At 47.6% G+C, this 18,433-nt stretch overlaps 5 protein-coding genes across 5 annotated transcripts; all 5 read left to right on the top strand.

Annotated features, from left to right (window-relative positions):
* Positions 1-1,864: 1,864 nt before the first annotated feature.
* On the top strand, positions 1,865-6,173 carry BDW43DRAFT_296855 (uncharacterized protein; the record flags this gene model as incomplete). The annotated part of the gene is made up of 11 exons (XM_032044281.1): positions 1,865-1,933; positions 2,180-2,739; positions 2,894-3,268; positions 3,556-3,587; positions 3,878-3,906; positions 4,004-4,325; positions 4,473-4,632; positions 4,687-5,266; positions 5,322-5,482; positions 5,534-5,667; positions 5,725-6,173. 11 exons carry the CDS (start codon positions 1,865-1,867, stop codon positions 6,171-6,173), a joined length of 2,871 nt encoding a protein of 956 aa, XP_031905523.1.
* Positions 6,174-11,025: 4,852 nt separating this feature from the next.
* Positions 11,026-13,285, top strand: BDW43DRAFT_121852 (uncharacterized protein). The gene is made up of 2 exons (XM_032038088.1): positions 11,026-11,084; positions 11,163-13,285. The coding sequence occupies exon 2, from the start codon at positions 11,256-11,258 to the stop codon at positions 13,125-13,127; it is 1,872 nt and encodes a 623-aa protein (XP_031905524.1). The 5' UTR covers positions 11,026-11,084; positions 11,163-11,255; the 3' UTR covers positions 13,128-13,285.
* BDW43DRAFT_306538 (DNA glycosylase) lies at positions 13,205-14,326 on the top strand (the record flags this gene model as incomplete). Its single annotated transcript, XM_032046045.1, has 1 exon — positions 13,205-14,326. The coding sequence occupies one exon, from the start codon at positions 13,205-13,207 to the stop codon at positions 14,324-14,326; it is 1,122 nt and encodes a 373-aa protein (XP_031905525.1).
* Positions 14,327-14,848: 522 nt separating this feature from the next.
* On the top strand, positions 14,849-18,365 carry BDW43DRAFT_262392 (uncharacterized protein). The gene has a single exon (XM_032040419.1). It carries the CDS (start codon positions 15,371-15,373, stop codon positions 17,951-17,953), a length of 2,583 nt encoding a protein of 860 aa, XP_031905526.1. The 5' UTR covers positions 14,849-15,370; the 3' UTR covers positions 17,954-18,365.
* Positions 18,051-18,365, top strand: BDW43DRAFT_121857 (uncharacterized protein). The gene has a single exon (XM_032038089.1). The coding sequence runs from the start codon at positions 18,147-18,149 to the stop codon at positions 18,306-18,308; it is 162 nt and encodes a 53-aa protein (XP_031905527.1). The 5' UTR covers positions 18,051-18,146; the 3' UTR covers positions 18,309-18,365.
* Positions 18,366-18,433: the final 68 nt, after the last annotated feature.

Raw genomic sequence — 18,433 nt, forward strand, 5'->3', positions numbered from 1 at the left:
GCACGTTCAACAGGCTATCAAGCGCGCAAACAAAGTAACCATCGCCATAGGCGGTCTACGATACCTGCGCCTAGAGCAGATGCGATAGCTCTACCAAGCCTGTGTCACGCCCTTCGTAGACTATGTGTTAACGGTCTGCCATGACCCACTGCAGGACAAGACTCACCTGCGACACTTGAACACGGTGCAGGGGACCTTGCTAATTCGTATTTTATCGGCGTTCGGGAAGGTGTCGACCATAACCCTGGAAGTGGAAGCCCATATCATTCCCACGCACCTCCGTGTCCAAGTCCTAAACTAAAGATAACAAATACTAAAGCCAATCATAATCCTTCTGAGCTGCGATATGCACATATGTTGCGATGCTGTATTTGTGCTGATCAGTGATTCCAGTTTAGTGAGTGGGTTAACTACATATCAGCAGTCTCTGGCTTTATGGTCGCATTATCTATACAAGTTGCATTTGCTAGTGAATTTACCAGAAAAGCTTCAAATAATAGTGGGTGCGGAGAAAACTAGTCGCTCAGTGTCAGGGTGCAGACTCGAGCAGGCAGGCTAACAGAGCTAATACACAGAATCTATACAGACAGATAGACAAGACCTTAGCTTGAGAAGCTGCAACAGGATCAGGATCAGGATCAGGATCAGGATCAGGCGGGAAGATAAACAGTCAGAATCACATGACGAAGCGGTGGGGTCAGGCAAAATGAGCGGTTGGGGCTGGCACCGCGACACTCGGTGGTTGATTACGTTAATTAACTAGTATTTAATTTTGACTATTTTAATTAGTTAAAGTTTTTAAATAAATTATAAAGTGATAGAGCTGGTGTAGCCCATGTGTGTGGGATTGATAGTCTTAAGGTCTAAATCTATCATACAAAGATTCCTTGGTGTTGTGGTCAGGTCACGTGGTTGGAGCCTTAGGCTCCCTATAGGCTCTGACATATAGTTCCAGAGTAGTATTCATAGAGTTTTAGAAACAATATTTTATTTAGTTAACTAAGTCCTAATCGCCGCGCAATACACTGTAAAGGATATTTCCCGGGTGCCTAGTGATTCCGGCATTATACGGAACTGAGTCGGGACCCTTGCTATGATATCATGGCTACTGAGATATAACCCTACTATTCATGGATGAAGTACTGAACCCCCAGCATATTCTGGAAGTGGTCTTGCAAGGATTAGACTTGTTTCAATTTTATTGTTTGGTATTAGTGATCATCACCTAATTGGCAGGTGCTCTGCCTATATAAGCAGATCCTTTGCATACACGCAACGCTTGCACTTGTTAGTATATAAAACAGATATAAAGTAAAACCTATTACAGCAAAGATTTCTTTTTTGACATGGGTTTGCGCATGTGCTTGAAGCCACTCTGCTACCTGGCTGGACCCGGAAGATATATGTTACTAGGTATTTAGACTGGATGTCAGCTTTAATTAAGTAATGCCTAGAAAAAGATTGCTGAGATGTTGGGGTCCGACCAACGCTCCCGCATGCGCGCTACTTTAACCTCCCTGGATAAAGTATGGTGTCGGCCTGGGGCCATGACATAATTACCCCGACCAATCAGATCCGCGGCTCGACGGGATCTTTTCCCAGGCTCCGGATAACCCCGTGATTCTGCGAACAACATCTTTATTCGATTATATCCATGGAACAGGGATGTAGGAGACAGGATCCTGCCTACTGCTAATGTCTTGTCGATCTTCCTGTAATTAATTTTTTGTCGGATAACTGTGCGACAGTGAACGCCTTTTCTCCTTCCTGAGGACGGACGCTTGTTCTAGTTTTGAAGCAGTTATATCTCTCCTGAGCTAGCTTAGTATCCCACAAAACGGTTATTTTAAATTCTCTGCCCTGGATGCCCTCGCGCCGCAGTCATACAAAGTCCCGGAAGGGTTGCCTGCAATGTAAGCGACGTCATGTTAAGGTCAGTTAACCCCATGGGCTCCCACCTTTATCTTCACTTCACCACTACATGCATGCTCTAGATGTCATAGGCCTGGTAATTGGCACTGAAGCCTTCCAATCAGTTTCTGAACTGCTTTGCTACACAGTTATTGACCCGGTATAGTGCGATGAAGAGCTCCCAAGATGTGGTTTATGCCAGAAAAGAAAGCTGCAATGCACCTACCCTGCCAATGAGGCTGACGGCCAAAACCCTTCTACGCCGCAGGAGGAATCTGAATCGATACATGGCTCAAATGAGCTATCCTTATCCACAAGGATGCTTGAAATGAGGCTCTTTCATCTTTATCTAACGGAGACGTACATCACCCTGTACCCCGGAAAACTAGACACGAATCACTTCCAATCCGCCGTTCCAGGGCTAGCGACTGCCTATCCATTCTGCTTAGATGCTCTACTGGCATTTTCAGCCCTGCATTTGGCCTCGAAAGAGACGGACGATAACCGTCAATGGGTCGAGTGTGCTCTCATGTATCAGAACCGCTCATGCTCTGCCATGAGCCGCGTGTTGGCAGAGTTTTCTGTCGAGTACTCCGGACCAGCATTTATTTGCTCCATCCTTATCATGCTATGTTCATACGCTTACCCTTGTGTTTCCCAAGATGAACAGCCATTCGACCCTCTGGCACAGGTCTTGGAAATCCGTCGACTACTTGCCGGATGCGCTTTCTTTTTCAACCAACTCAGTAAGATGGAGCATCCAGGTGAATTGGCAGCATGGCTGCGATACAAAGATGATGTTGATTCAGAGGAAGAAATCACAAAAGAGTAAGCTTCCCTAGCCCTAGTCTTGGGTTTCTTATACACAACGATTAACCCCGTTTCAGGCAACATGACCCAGACCTCATCCGATTGCGAAGGTACTGAATGTTCCCGAGGTATCACCGTGAGTCTGAAGAAGCTACTGCTAAGATGCTTTTAGTGCCGTCTTGGACTCCCTCGGTCGCATACGAGGGATGATTGACATTGTTGATGGATCCAACAAAGAAGTCTATCAGGATATCTGGGAGTTCCTCAATGAAGCAGTTAAGCGACCATTGGGCGGACGAGAGGGGGGAGTCATCGCATTGCCTATCAGGATCAGCGATGCTTATGTGGGCCTTCTCAAGTCGGGCGATTGGATGGCCCGTATACTATTTCTGCACTACGGTGTAGGCATGCATCTCCTTTCAGATAGGTGGTTCGTCAAAGACTGGGGACGCCGCCTAGTATCCACCGTTTTGCAGCCACTTAAAGAGATCCCGGCGGAATGGATTGAAACTGTTGCATGGACAAGACAGGCTGTAGACCTTGACAAGTGGTCACGATCTTAAGCCCAACGAACAAAAAATGACAAAAGAGACAAGAAAAAGCGAGATGCGTACGGAGTACAAATATGGATCAATGTGCACTGATAAAAGGATAACGGATCAGCAATAGAATGGTTAGAAAGGGGATATGGGGCAGATAACTATTATGTAATTGTCTGATCCTTCAGCCACCCAAGAGATATGTATGGAGCAATCCATGGGATATCACTACCCAATCGGGGGGCACAGTCAGATGACTTCATCAAACCGAAGTCGGATAACGATAACCGAACAGCTTATCTGCTGAATGCGGAGAACCCAATGACTGTTATCTCTGCCACTATATCGCTGGCATTCGCCTCGCGACGCGTAGTTAACCGGCTCCCTTATCTATTATTTGATTCTAATATATATATTTTTTTTCTTTTTAACAATCTCTCTCTATCTAAACTGCCATGGTATCCTTTTTCTTGGCTAGGATTCTGGACTTATCTGTTCTCGTTTTCAATATACCCAAGGAAGATCCTCGGCGCAGGTCCCACAGAAACGTGGAGGAGAACAAAGGGCCGGAATGGGACTATTTAGAATAGGCCAATTGATTGGGCGAAGGGCCCGAGGCGCAATGGGCCGAGATGTGGAGAAACAGGTAGATATATAGGCATTCATGGTCTTACCGTGATATTGCGCCATCCCCGATCGTTATTTCTATCTCTTAAATAGTATCTGATTGGTGTCCGTGGCAGCCACTTTTAAACCCGTGCAACCTTCCAGGCACCAAATCGACCACAGTCTCGCTGAATGCGGAGAGTGAAAGGCCCTCGACCATGCCTCGTCTTTTAAGAATTACAGTATCCCTCGCTTCAATACTAGTGCTAGCATTAATACATCTACCGGATGTACTCTCTTCTCCAGTGGTATCATCAGCGCGTCATGATCCTCGGAGGGTCAGTTCAATTGAGCACATCGGGGAGGGCAAGCTCGGGGCAGTGGCCAGTGAAAGTGCGATCTGCAGTCGCCATGGGACTGAAATTTTGGAAATGGGCGGAAACGCTGCTGATGCAGTAAGTGAGGGCGGCTTGCATATTTTTTTTGGGTTAGATCAACATGGGCTGAGTGATAATATAGTTAGTTGCGACGATATTCTGTGTAGGGGTCGTTGGTAAGAAACATCAAATTGTGTGAGGATGTTTCGAACTGACTATAACACCCTAGGGATGTACCATAGTGGAATTGGTGGAGGGGGGTTCCTGTTAGTGAAGGCGCCAAACGGTACATTCGAATTCATCGATTTTCGCGAAACCGCTCCTGCTGCTGCCTTTGAAGAGATGTTTAAAAACAACACCAATGCATCCACTACCGGTGGTTTGGCGAGGTAACGATACTTTCTTCAAACCAAGACACAGACACACGACTAATATTCAACAAGTGGCGTTCCTGGTGAGGTGCGAGGCCTAGAATACCTCCATAAGAAGTATGGATCTCTTCCATGGTCGACCGTCATGCAGCCTGCTATCCATACAGCCCGTGACGGTTTTCCAGTTGGTCCTGACCTTGTTCGCTACATGAACTCGGCAGTAGCGGGTAAAGAAGACTTTTTGTCAAAGGACCCGACGTGGGCTATCGATTTCGCTCCTAATGGAACTCGCGTCGGTCTTGGAGATACCATTACCCGTAGACGCTATGCGGATACGCTGGAAACAATTGCCAATCGTGGCCCGGATGCTTTCTATAGTGGCCCGATTGCTGAAACAATGATTCAAGCCCTAAAGGCTGCCAACGGAACAATGACGCTGGAAGATCTCCAAAATTATACCATCGCTATCCGGAACACCTCGCAGATTGATTACAGAGGATATAAAGTCACCGGAACAACAGCTCCATCGAGTGGTACTGTCGCCTTGAATATACTTAAAGTTTTGGATACTTATGAGGATTTCATGAGACCCGAGAACGTAAATCTGAGCACTCATCGCTTGGACGAAGCTATTCGTTTTGGTTATGGATTGGTATGCGGATACATTGTTCAACTTTCCCTGGCTACTTGGCTAACTCGACATCCAGAGAACCGAACTTGGTGATCCATTCTTTCTCAAAGGGATGGACGAATACCAGGAAGATATGCTGAAGCAGTCGACAATTGATCAAATCCGCGGGAAGATCTCCGATTATCACACACAAAACGTATCTGTGTATGACCCTAAAGGAATTGAGAGTCTTAACACGTACGCCCATCCTAGACAATACCCAGGAAAAGACCATACTGATAAATGCAGCCCTGGAACCTCACATATCGCCGCTGTTGATCATTCTGGTCTTGCTATCTCCACTATCACAACGATCAACTTACTTTTCGGGAGCAAAGTCATGGTACCTGAGACAGGAATAATTATGAACAATGAAATGGATGGTTCGTGTCGACTTGGATGACCTTCTTTGTATGGATTTATCACTGATACTTTATAAGACTTCTCAACGCCTGGCACTTCCAACGCTTTTGGATACATTCCGTCAGAGGCTAACTTCATCCGACCCGGAAAACGACCCCTGTCGTCTATCACTCCAACTATTGTAACACACCAGAACGGATCCGTCTTTTACATTGCAGGTTCAGCAGGTGGCAGTCGAATCATTACAGCGACACTACAAAGCATTATTCATGCCGTGGATGAGGGTTTGTCGGCAGCTGAGGCTTTGGCTAAGCCACGTCTCCACGACCAGCTAGTCCCGAACCAGGTCAGATTTGAGTATACATATGATAACGAGACCGTAGCTTTTATGAAAACCCGAGGTCATAACGTGACTTGGGTTGCTCCAGGAGACAGTACTGCTCAGGCGATCCGAGTGTTACCGAATGGAACATTTGATGCCGCCGGAGAGCCTAGACAGCTTGACTCTGGCGGGTTCGCGGTATGAGGACTATACACAGACTGCCACTGTACAGGTTTACAAGCTACCTACCGTCACATATATGGTAGTACGTACTATTGGACATAGCTTTGGATATAAATTTGGCATTTGAATGTGGGTTTTACGGAGCGCATGACGGAGCGGATGGAATATTCACTGCGTGTAAACATAGCTGCAGTATCGTCTCGATAGACTGAGAAGGCTAAACTGGTATAGACAGATGGATGACGGCTTTTTGGAATTCGAGTATAAATGTAAACAGATGCGAATCGAATGCATTACCAACTTAAGTCCGATAAGCAACATGGGCTGGCAATAAGCATTCGATACTTCATTCAACGTGACACCGACGGTTTAGCCAGCCAAAAACGGTAGCACTTGACGCTGTTTTGTGAGCTCCTTAACTGAAGACAGTCTGGGCTTGGCTGCTTAATCCCACAATTGGCTATCTCTACCGCCACATCCCTTCTCTACTATGGTACGGTCTCAGCTCGTCCCTGGTATTTACTAGACTTTGTACTCCTGATAGTGTCCGCTATAGGGCTGCTTTGCTGCTCAATCACACCTCGTCTTTCAACATTTGGCTCTCCGCCGTCCACTTTCCTCGCTGTGATCCTATAGGGTCCCAACTGCGGTGGCATCGTTCCACTTCTTTTCACAAGTGACTTGTCCTTCTCCCCCACGCTTTTTTTATCTACTATTTGTGCTCATACAGCTGAGGAAACATGACTTATATTATCTTGCTTTACCCTTTTTCTATTCGATATTCGCATCCTGTCGCACTTGGGCCCGTCATACGGCGCTTCTTCTGACAGATGAAGGCCGGAAACGACGGCGATGCTCCCGTCTGTTTCTTAGACAGTACACCCGAAGGACGAGAACCCCCCGCGGAACACTACCTCTAAGAGGCGACATGCCTGGATGTCTCGTCGCAGGTAGTAAGTAGCAGTGGCAGTATTTCAGGCCTACTATACCCACGCCGAGCTTATTCTATCCATTCCTTGCCACTTCGACGACATCCGGTCTTGCCTAACAGGATTGACGTCCTTGGAGATCTCGCAGTGGAATTGTGACTACTGGCCACCGCGCTAGAAGCCTCCAGACCCATCGTAATTCGATGCAAAGAATAGAATCGTATAACTGATTGATCCTTCAAGCTTATTTTCTCTTTGCTCAGTGGGTGGATCGTATTGAGCTCTTTGCAATACAGCTGAGATTGTTATCTACAGACAGTTGTAAGGCCAATTTTTGCTTTATAGGCTGTCATCATCCATAAAAGTTTAGATAGACATTTCAATTTAATTTTTATGGTATTGTTAGTTGCGCAGATTCTATGGTATTTGAATGATTCGCAGGGAACCGAAGACGCTCAAGGGTTTGTTGAGCCTGTGCATCAATTGGCGTCTAACATAAATGGAACTAGACTAGTTAGTATAGAGAGTAGGCTGAACGAATGCTATTTTCCTCAACGTAACCTTGGCGAAATCTATCTGCCGCCATTATATTCCCTGGTTTTCTGTAGTATATGAGTTTAAGCAGTAGTATCATACATTCAGCTCGTTTGAATTGCTCCAATTACTCGGATTGCTTGGATTGCTTAAATTGAGAAAGGAGATACATCATATATATACTACGTTTGTGGTTAAACAGTACATATACTATGGTAATTAAGGATATATATATATCTACACTTGACTTGCTCCCCTATTTCTATTAGATAATTGAAACTTTTCAAGCAATTTTGTGTGATCTAAGGTTCAATCCAATTGCGGAGATCTGAACGATCCAAAATCATTATGTTATACTTTCTAGTGTGTTCGTTCATTTACTCGATTTAGTTAGCTCGCCCATAAAGTCCTCTGTTGATTTAGCTCCTTGCTCCTTGCTCCAAGCTCTGGCATCTTGCATTGATATTGAGGATCCTAAGAGTTAAACAATTGATTTGTTAAACGTCGTGATGGCTCATTAGAACTACCAGTTTAAATGCATACATAGTATAATAGTATCACTTGCATGAATAATACCGTATCAGAGTGGGCTGTAGGCTAACGTGTATACTTCGTGGAATTTACTTGGGCCCCCTTTGGAGTCAACATTCGGTCCCACCTCGGTGGTCGATTATCGCCCCCTACATTATAATGGTTGCAATCAAATTTGCCATTTAAGTTAGTTACCGCTTGAATAGATGGCTGCATATTATGGTCTATATGTATCCTCTTATAGGGTTCTGAGCCTTGTGTTTTTAAGGATTTGTACAGAGTTAATTATCTTTTTATGGTGCTGGTGTTACGGCACCCAACACGCCTAGGGACCATACAAATTACCAAAAACTACCATTTACGACGCCAATCATGGACCGATATGTACAATAGGACACCAATAAGCTAGGGCCTAAGGGACCTGTTAGGTCTAAAGAGTGTTAGGTGGTGGTGGAGTGCAAAAATTTGGCCTGTGGGTTACATTCCCCGTGCAAGTGCGTAGCCTGGAACTATGGCACTATGATTTACGAACCGGCCAATGTAGTAGGGTGTCGTAAGATCCCTTAGTGGATCGCTGGGTGTGCTCCCAACACCCTTACCCTTTATGAATTTTGCTAGTCGTACTCTGTATAGATACTGATAGGAGGAGAGGCGAGCAGTGGATCTGACAATTCTACCACGATCATGTCCTACCCGGCCCACAATACTGTGCTGCAGAGTTTCCCTATTAGGAATCTTACTGAGCTCTAATAATGACTTATTTAGTGTAAGCTTGTAAGTGACGGGTAGGGCTCTAACGCTGAGACATACATGACACCCACTTCTCAGATCAAATGATCAGTTGGACAAACGGAACTCTGTATGGATATTGCCAGGAGCAGGCCATTGCTCTGGATGGTTAATGCATAATCTGACGACAAGAGTAAGCACCGAAACCTCTTGCTACATTGTGGTAGTGGGTAGCATCAAGCTATGTCCGTTGGGTCCTCCTAGGTACTCGTCATGCTACGACCTAGATTGGTGGACGAATGTCCTAGAGAGGGGACCGGATAGGACCGTGTCCGAGCATAGTAGAGTGAATTGTAGCTGCCCACAGGGTGTATCCCAAGGTATAAATAAAGTGGGAATCCCCCTTCAATTCAAGTCTATTATCACAACGACAATCTGCTTACAAAGCATACAATCAAATCCTCCAGTTCCAGCCCTTTCCTGAAATCCTCAACACGGTCTCCTTCGAGAATCTTCTTCCACGCGCACTATCCAACAATGCCTATAGACCTCTACCAAAGGGAATCCATGTAAAACAGAAGTCTCTGGGTGCTACGGCTCCCTACGCCTTCGTTCTCGCCGCTCAAATTACCACAGCTTTGCCGGTCCAAGATATCGACACCACCGCTGACGTTGAAGCTAGAGCTATGGAGGTTCTTGAGGCCCGTGGTGGCAAATTGACCTGGCGCGGATTTACACCACTGCCAACAGGGCATGGCCTTGGCTTGTGGTCCTAAGTGTGTATTCCAAGAAGCGCAGTCGCTGGGTTGTCTGAACTCTTGCCTCGCTAATACCGCGCAGGCCTGTAATAAGTGGTGCAAATGGCGGAACAGACCCCGGACTTGCAAGGAAGTGTGTGTTTGAAGACTTTGGTCTATAGATTTGTATGATAAAGCTGGTTGTTGTGTGAAATTGGGTACGGGATGGACTTATGACGGGACATCCAAATGACATGTTTATATTTCCTGTCATGGAACCATCCTCAACGGAAATCTAACAGTTATTTTGTTCTTTTCATCAATGTTACTACCTTTATGGTAAACGTGGATTGCTTTTGCACAAGTGAAGATTGTATATATGTAATAGAAGGTGAAAGAGTATATTCATGGAGACCTTGTTGTCACACATTCCCCAAGAGCTATAAGGATGATGCCGAATGTCCCTCCGGGTCCTACCAAGGGATGCTAGTGGAACACTCAGAGACAATAACGCCAATTCTGTAGGTGGTGTTGATGAGCTCAATTTGTAATGTATTATTACTAAACAAAAGGCTAGTTTGGCTCCTAAGGCGAGGGTTTTGTTAGCCATTACTTACGATACTAAAGTCAAAGTACCACACTTAATTCAAGGAGACTTCAAATCCATTGTACCCTTGATAGCTTAGGAATTGACGCACTCGTGGCTAATATCTGCTACCTTATCTTATTTAGACAGCCTATTGGCTGACAGCATTGCTTGAGAATAACGTGAGGCTCTTTCCCTTATACATTATTTACTTCTGGTGTTGCGAGCACTTTGTTCTTTGGGCAATAATATCGAGTTCTCCAATATCACCTAGATTAATGGCTGGAACGTGTTGTCTCTATTGTATATGATAAAGATGTCTTTGGGTTCTCTTCTGTTCTAGGTAGTTTAATCATATTGGCTAGAAAAGATAGTATAAGGAAGAAGCTAAGTTTTGAGTGTGAAAAGTGTGAAGGCTCTCTTTGTGCTTTGGAATCCAGAGCGGTTGTGATTTATTATTTAAAGAGCTTTGTAAAGATGGTCTCTTATCGGAGTCGTAGCAGTTAAAAGCAGCACGGGCATTTTGCCGGATCGGGCAGTGGAATCCCAGGCTCACTATGGCCGGCGGTGGCGGATGTCATTGGATATAGCTTTTTCAGGCACCGATTGATGTGCAATTGGTACGTGCGCACTTCCGAGTCGTATCTCCGCGTCTCGCGTCCACATATTCCCTAAACCACTCATGGCCTCCTATCGTCAAAGTAATAGAGCTTAAGTTCCTCTAGCCGACATCCAATTGCGTACTCACCTGATATGCTGTGCAATTGAGTCTATCTAAAAACAATCGTGTGTTCCTCCATTTCCAACCTATTGTCCTTGGCACCGAAACCATGGTGGAGCTTTAGCTCGCGCATAGCAGCGAGGGTCTACAACATTGGATATGACTGTACGTCCGGACCTCTCAAACAGTGAATATACCCTCCCAAATCATTTACCCCGCTAACAGCACAATAAATTGTGTTAGACTCTTGACTAGCTGTCTCCTTTCCTTATTCTCCGTTCTCTCGAGCAAGATCATGCCCGAATCTGGTACACCTTCCTACCACCTCTCTACCAGATGAATCGCATATTCGAGCGACTATTCTCTCTGTTCTCTATGAAAGGACCGCCGACGGCTAGTCCTAGTCCTCCTCCGGCTGGACTGGAAAGGACCCCCTCTCAGAGCCCGAGCACGGAACTCGAACCTGTCTCGGTCGTCGCTTATCCTCCAGCTGGACGGGAGAGGACCCCCTCTGAGAGCCTGAGGATGGGACCCAAGCCTGTCTCTGTCGTTGTCTCTCCTCCAGCCTTTGATCTAGAACCCTACGAATCCTTTGATGAAGATTTTCTTCAACGCACAGTTGACGAGATTCTTTCTGATCAGGCTAGTTTTGAGAATAGCTTTGACGAGTATTCGGGTGATAGGATGATGGATGGGAGTTGTGATAAGAGAGGAAGCATAGGGGCTAATTCTAGGGTTGGGGGCTCGGAATGTAACAGGTCGCCTTATTTTCCGAGTAAGGTTGCTGGGATGAGATTTGTGGCGCATAGGGTTATTCGGAAGATGGAGAGTACCGATGAGGAGAGTGAGGAAGAGGAAGAGGAAGAGGATGATGATATTGAGGGCTGGGAAGCTGACCGATTCTATGGTGGTCAAAGTGGAAGCAAGTTGAAGAGACGAGACGAATTGGATCGTACCGCTGCTGCTAAGATTAAACTTGAGCATCTGCCAGAAGATGAGATACGGGTGGAAGAGCTTGGCACTGCGGTCCCTGCTTCTACTGTGGTTAGTGTTGATGACAATGCCTGCGACGATGGAGATCTCGAAGAGGTTTCGGAGGAGAAATACGTTTTTGCTTCTGTTGGCGATGAGGAGCATGATCGCCTTGTCAACTTCCTTGCTGAACACCCTTTCATGTGCGCAGGCGCATATCCTGTGAAGCGATCTGCGCGGCGCAGCTTCATAAAAGATGTACGGCGCGAGGCCTCCATTTCTGGAATGGACGAAGGCGCCCTTAACGTGTTGTTAAAATGGGTCAAGAAAACATACCTTGAGGTCCTTGATGTTCCCAATGTGGACAAGGAAGGGTCGGACTTCGGTGATGAGATTGATGACGAAAATTTGGTTGATGTGCAGCCACCAAAGGCATCGAAGAAAGAGCGGAAGAGAAAGAGGGCCGGTGTTGAGCACACGAGAGAAAAGGCCCCGGGAAAGAAACGAAAGTCCCTCATGAGGGATTCTCACGACTCAATGACACCTACCGAACACAACGCGCGTATAACCATAGATGTTGATAGTGGTGACTCTGCGATTGTGAACTCCAACTCCCCTTCCCCGGACATCCAGGTTTTGGAAAAGGCTCCGGTTTTCCAGACCGGGCCTCAACGTACGCTTACCGCTGTTCTGGATAAATCGGAGGATACACAGACTCATAGAGCAAGAGCCGACAAGGTCGCTGCTACAAGACCAGCTACTCCTTCAAAGGAAAGACGCAATGAGAGGAGCACTCCTACCAAGACGTCCTCGCTGTCAAAGCTTTCTAGGTCACATGGCGATTGTATTTCTAATAATAGTATGGGCAGCCAGATGGGAAAACTGAGAGTATCTCAGGGGCTCTCTTCACAGGCAGACCCTCCCAGAAAGCACGACTTCCTTTTCGCCGCGAAGCCTCCAACTTCCAAATTGGAAGTTCCAAAGTCACCAAAGATCCCACATGATGATAACGAAAGTCGCAAGAAGGAAGCGAAACACAGAAAGCGTCAACGACGCAGAGAGAGAAGGAAGTCTAAACAGTCCGAGACAATGTCCGGAATTGGCCAGCCTTCTGGCAAAGACCAGCAGAACAGTCATACGGCAAGCCCAGTGTCACACGAGAAACCAGTGGTGAACACTCCGGTTGTGCATAATAAGATGTTCCTGGAAGACCCATTTTGGGATATGGATTTTTAGAATCCGATGATTCGCAAGGATTGACCACCTGCGCTGAGGTGAGGTCGAAGTATTTTGCAGGGTTACCAAGGCAGTCTATGAAGGGAAGAACCACCACTCTTAGCAAGGCGACAAAATCGTTGAAGCGTTCAATACCTGAAGAAACAAGACTTATTTTACAGCAGCTAGGACTATCATCCGACATTCTCTCGTCCGACTCTGATTTAAGTCACTTTTCTGATGATGCTAGTTCTATCCATGACAGCCCCTCCTTTTTCCATCTCCTACATCTATCCTCTCCGAAACACCCTCGCACGAATGATTTTGAGGAGACATTTAGGACGCCAACCAAGGGCGGGTCTCCGAACAAACTTTGCATCGTGCCTACAACACTATCACTTGTCAAACCACTTGTCAAACCCCCCAAAGTGTCACCCTACTTCCCCAAACCACTCGTGGATCCTGAGTCGTGCATCCCTTTCCCTCCCATCGACGCTCCTTCTTTCGGTTTGGTCCAAGAACAGCTTGCACACGATCCTTTCCGCTTGCTTATCGCAACGATTTTCTTGAATAGAACTAGAGGGGGTGTTGCTCTGCCCGTTCTCTTCCAGGTCTTTGAGCAATTTCCTACCGTTGAAGCAATGGCTACGGCAGACATATCCGACCTGGTTGCTATGATACATTGCCTTGGCTTCCAAAACCAACGGGCTAGGAAGTGTATTAGACTTGCGCAGACCTGGTTAGCTCATCAACCCAGAAAATGTGAGAGATATCGCAGACTCCACTACCCCTGCAAATCGGACGGGCGTGATGTCCGACCGCAAGAATGCATAGATGATAAGGACCCGCGTGTGGCGTGGGAAGTCGCACATTTACCTGGCGTGGGGGCTTATTCTCTGGACAGCTGGCGGATCTTCTGCCGAGACGAACTGCGTGGCCTGGCTGAAGACTGGAAAGGCTCTGGTGCTACCACACCTGACTTTGTTCCGGAATGGAAATCTGTATTGCCACAGGATAAAGAATTGAGGGCATATCTGACTTGGATGTGGCTTAAGGAAGGTTGGGTGTGGGATCGACACACTGGGCATAAAACCCGGGCTAGTGAGAAGTTGATGCGATCTGCGCGCCGGGGAGGAGTGGCACTCGAAGAGAATGGGAACTGGGTTCTAGAAACCTCGCCAGTGAAGAAAGCTGTGAATGGGCTTACCACGTGGTGTTAAATATGGTTCAAGTATCGAGGAGGAAGTGAATTGCATGGATATGGAATTGGTTCAGAAGTATTGGAGGACCATTGTTTAGGAGAGCTGTTATTCAGATTTGAATCAGATGATACCCTCGATTACCCATGTGGGTGATGAACAGACTTAGATATTAGTGTAGCTCCTTAGAAGAAGGAAAAGAAGAGCACCATAGATTGGTCTCCTTGCGGCCTAAGGCAAGTAAGTGACCCATCTGCCTTAGACATCACAAAGACATCTTCGCCAACAAACCCAACAAACTAACTTTCCAAACAATGGATGAAAATAAGTCTCTTTCTCTCTTTCAGTACTCCATTTCTAGATGTCAATGTGTCCGGTGGACTCCAATAAAGGGTTCATTTCCATTGACCGACTCGTCTTTGGGCTTCCATGCAGCAGGCCCACCACATCAGTCTTCCTAACACTAAAAGAGCCTGCGGGGAAGTCCAACCTCTTCACCCTTCACCGCAAAAGTAAGTGCTTTCTTTTTATGCACTGTTCCTGATTGTTTTCGTTTTTCTCGATCTTTCCCCGATCCTTTTGTGCGACCTAGCCTTACCCATTATTCACCCCTTCTAGATACTTATTTCTTTTTTTAGATCGTCGCTGCGACGGGATGTCGCATGCTTCCCAACCAGTTCTTTCCAGGACAGACTCAAGCGCCGTGTGATTGGTATTCGACCAGTGAGACGCGCATTCCTGCACACCCTGCTAAGCGCCAAACGAGACAACCGTTGAGTGTTACTTGATCGACTTCGGACTAATCGATCACCTGAGGATCGCCAGCCTTCGGTTGTGACACACTTCCGAGAGGTCTTTTGAGAGCTGACTTGTCAACCTCGGATACTTCTTCTGTTTTGACCGATTTACGAGGTAATTAAGACGAATAGCGGGGAAGAAGGACTGCAGGGGAGGAAGTGGTTCGATTTTAAAAAAAAGAAAATCACGACAACACTACTTGTGGCCTTCAACCAATTCCCTTCCCCCTCCCTCCTCCACCTTACTCGACCCTATCCATCCCACGTCATGTTTCTTCCCATCAGGCTAAATGACCGAGATAACGACAGGGACCGAGAGAGAAAAGTTTCGTCATCCTCTAACATATCCTCTAAATCAAAATCCAAACCTCGCTTGTCCCACGGTCGGTCCACCCGCTCTTCAACCAAGGAACACGAACGTGACGTCCCAACGGGCCGCTCCTCGACCCCTACGACCGCCAGCTCCCACAAAAAGCGTCGGTCCTCCATGCCGGGCGTCGACAGTGCCAGCCGTCCTGTTACGGCTTCCTTCCTCGAGTCGAGGACCAGCTTGCCTTATCCCACGTTCTCCAAAGCCCACAGTCGAGAAGCTGTGGCGCAACCGGACATACCTACGCCAGACCCGACCGACCTAACTGAAGAAAATAAGGATGCGGGAAAGAGACACAGCCAGCACCGATCTGATAATAATCACGCACCACCTAGCCCACCGTTGACGAGCGTCGATCAGCACTCACGTAAAGGAAGCACGGTTGGAGATAAAGAAGAGAAAGAGAAGCCGAAGGATGGGAAAACAAAAATTCGGATCAGAGCCGAGTCTACGAGGTCGTCATCCAGTCTACGCTCGAAGAGGGATGATGAATCTAGGACAAGCAAATCGATGCGACCCGACGCTACATCCTCCAAAACGAAACGGTCTAGCTACGAGAAGGATAGTCCCGCACGGACAGCGAGTCGCAACTCCACCAAGTCAAAAAGTGTCGAGGAAGCGACGCCGCCCAAGCGATCCTCCACTCGTGGTACACCCGTAGTGTCTCCTCCTCGATCCCCTGCGACCGTGCGTGACATCGGCTCAGAATCGGCAAACGGGTCAGATGCGACCATTGCAGCGCAACAGCAGTCCTGTCGAAAACCTAAGAGTCCGGAAAAGCCGCCTTCCCGGACTCAGACGCGGTCGTCTGCGTCCTATCGACCTAGTAGTCGCACGTCGGCCGATTTCGCGTTTGAGCATGGCCGATCTCCCACCTCGAACTCGATCTACGGCGCCCCTCCCCCGCCTCCTCCGCCGCCAGAGATGCCTATTACCATTCCTCGAGTTGATTACTTACTGCAAAACGGTGGCCTGGATCACCGAGTTCCAAAGTCTCTTTTACTCGCTGCTGGTTCTCCGGAAACGCCGTACCAACAGTTTCAACCTCAACTCGCAGCTTCGAAAATCTTCGACCCATTCAACCGAATCCTTGAGGACTTTCACAAAGTGATGAGTAAGAATGGCTCGCTGGCAGTCGCGACAGGATATCGATCGGTGGCACGTCGCCTGCTTGACCGACTGGAGGCTGTCTTCGCCCGTGACATCTCATCGGAATCATGCAACTGCCTGATGTGTGTCCATGAGAATCTTGAGCCTGAAGAGCACCCATCGGGGGTCAGCTGGGGCGAGGTGCTGGAATTGGTATCCGGTCGCCAAGAGCTAGCTAATTGGCCGCCCTTCATGCTATCGACATCTGTCAACGACGCGGAGCTGTCGGGTGATGAACACATTCCCATGCAGAAGATGGACATCGACATTCCAGAAGAATACCGCGAACATTTCATGCGGCAATCGCGTAAGACGAAAGTGACCGTTGATAAATGGCTTAATGAACAAGTTAGCCAGGCTACGAGTGCACCGGACGAGGTGGATGATGAAACTCTCACTTTCGCCATACTGACACACCTGGAGCCCGAAAAGCGTCCTTTGTTCCGCGCGCTTTTGGGCATCCCGGCCAACTCCCCTACTCCTCAACCAGACGGACAGCGTCGGCCGCGACCTCCGGCGCTGACTTCCTCTTCTCTCGCTATCCAACGCCTCTACCGACTGCCGTCCCCTCCACGGGACCCAGAGACTGCCATCTACATGTTGAACAACCCGGAACTCCACCATGTACTCGCGACTCTTGCGGCCATCAGTGATGACGAATGGGATATTCTGATCTCGGGTCGCTTCGATGGGTTCCTTCGTAGCGGTGCCGAAGATTCCTTTGCGACTGCTCCAGGGTCTGCACCCCAACGATGGAGCAGCAGCCGATCGAACACCCCATTCACCACAGGCGGCATCTCTCGCGGTCCGACTCCCAACCTAATGGATCCTAATGCCCGACCAGCCAGTCAGCCGTACGGCAGGGTTTCGTCGCCTGCAAACTTTGGAGGGCCGATCGCTCTAGATGAGGAGATGGAGATTGCAGCCTTAGCCGAGATCGAACGCGATATCTACCTCGGAATGGAGGCTCTAGAGGATGCCTTTGAGGCACTTCACTGCAAAGCTGAGGTTGTCCGCCGAGCCCTTCGAGAACGCGGCGCAGGCTTGTCTGTGGCTAATCAGCAACGGCGCGGATCGTATGTTGAGGCTCGTTTGGGCACCCCGGCGTCCGGGCTCGGTACGTGGGAAGATAGCACGGAAGACGATGGTCTGGATGATGACCGTTCTCTGGCCCCCGATGACTCAGCCAGTAATATCAGCTCCAACCGCAGACGGCGGCCCAAGCGACGTACCGAGCGACGGACGCCAGCACCCGTGGAAGAGGAAGACGAAGAACAGGATACGTACGATAGCCGACGAGATCGCGATCCGCGAGGATCTAAACGGAGATAATCTTCGGCGGAAAAGCAAGCTACGTCATCTTCTATTTTGCACACTCGTCGATAATCTCGTTATAACCCATTGCGTGATCTTTTTTTTTTTCACTCTTTATTTCTCCAGCGTTACGACTTTTGATGAGCGATAGTTGAGCCACGAATGCATGAAACGTGATGAAATGAATTGAACCCAGCTCACGAGACTTTGAATGGACCGGGACCGATCTATCGAACAATGGAATGTAAGTCACAGTACAGAGCCATTTGGTGTATGTATGTACATGGTACAGATTGACATGATCTTAATGTTACTGTATTTTACTTTACCCTTTCACCACAATCATCTACCGCGGACAGCACATATAGCATAGCTATTCTTTTCCTAGGGGCTACAGAACAGGCATACATTTTTAGACATACATACATACATACATACATATCGCACATCATAATAAACACTACTATTCTGAACCTGACCATCACCAATAACCTTTAG

This window comes from Aspergillus alliaceus (assembly GCF_009176365.1).
Source record: "Aspergillus alliaceus strain CBS 536.65 unplaced genomic scaffold BDW43scaffold_3, whole genome shotgun sequence".
NCBI classification, from domain to species: domain Eukaryota; kingdom Fungi; phylum Ascomycota; class Eurotiomycetes; order Eurotiales; family Aspergillaceae; genus Aspergillus; species Aspergillus alliaceus.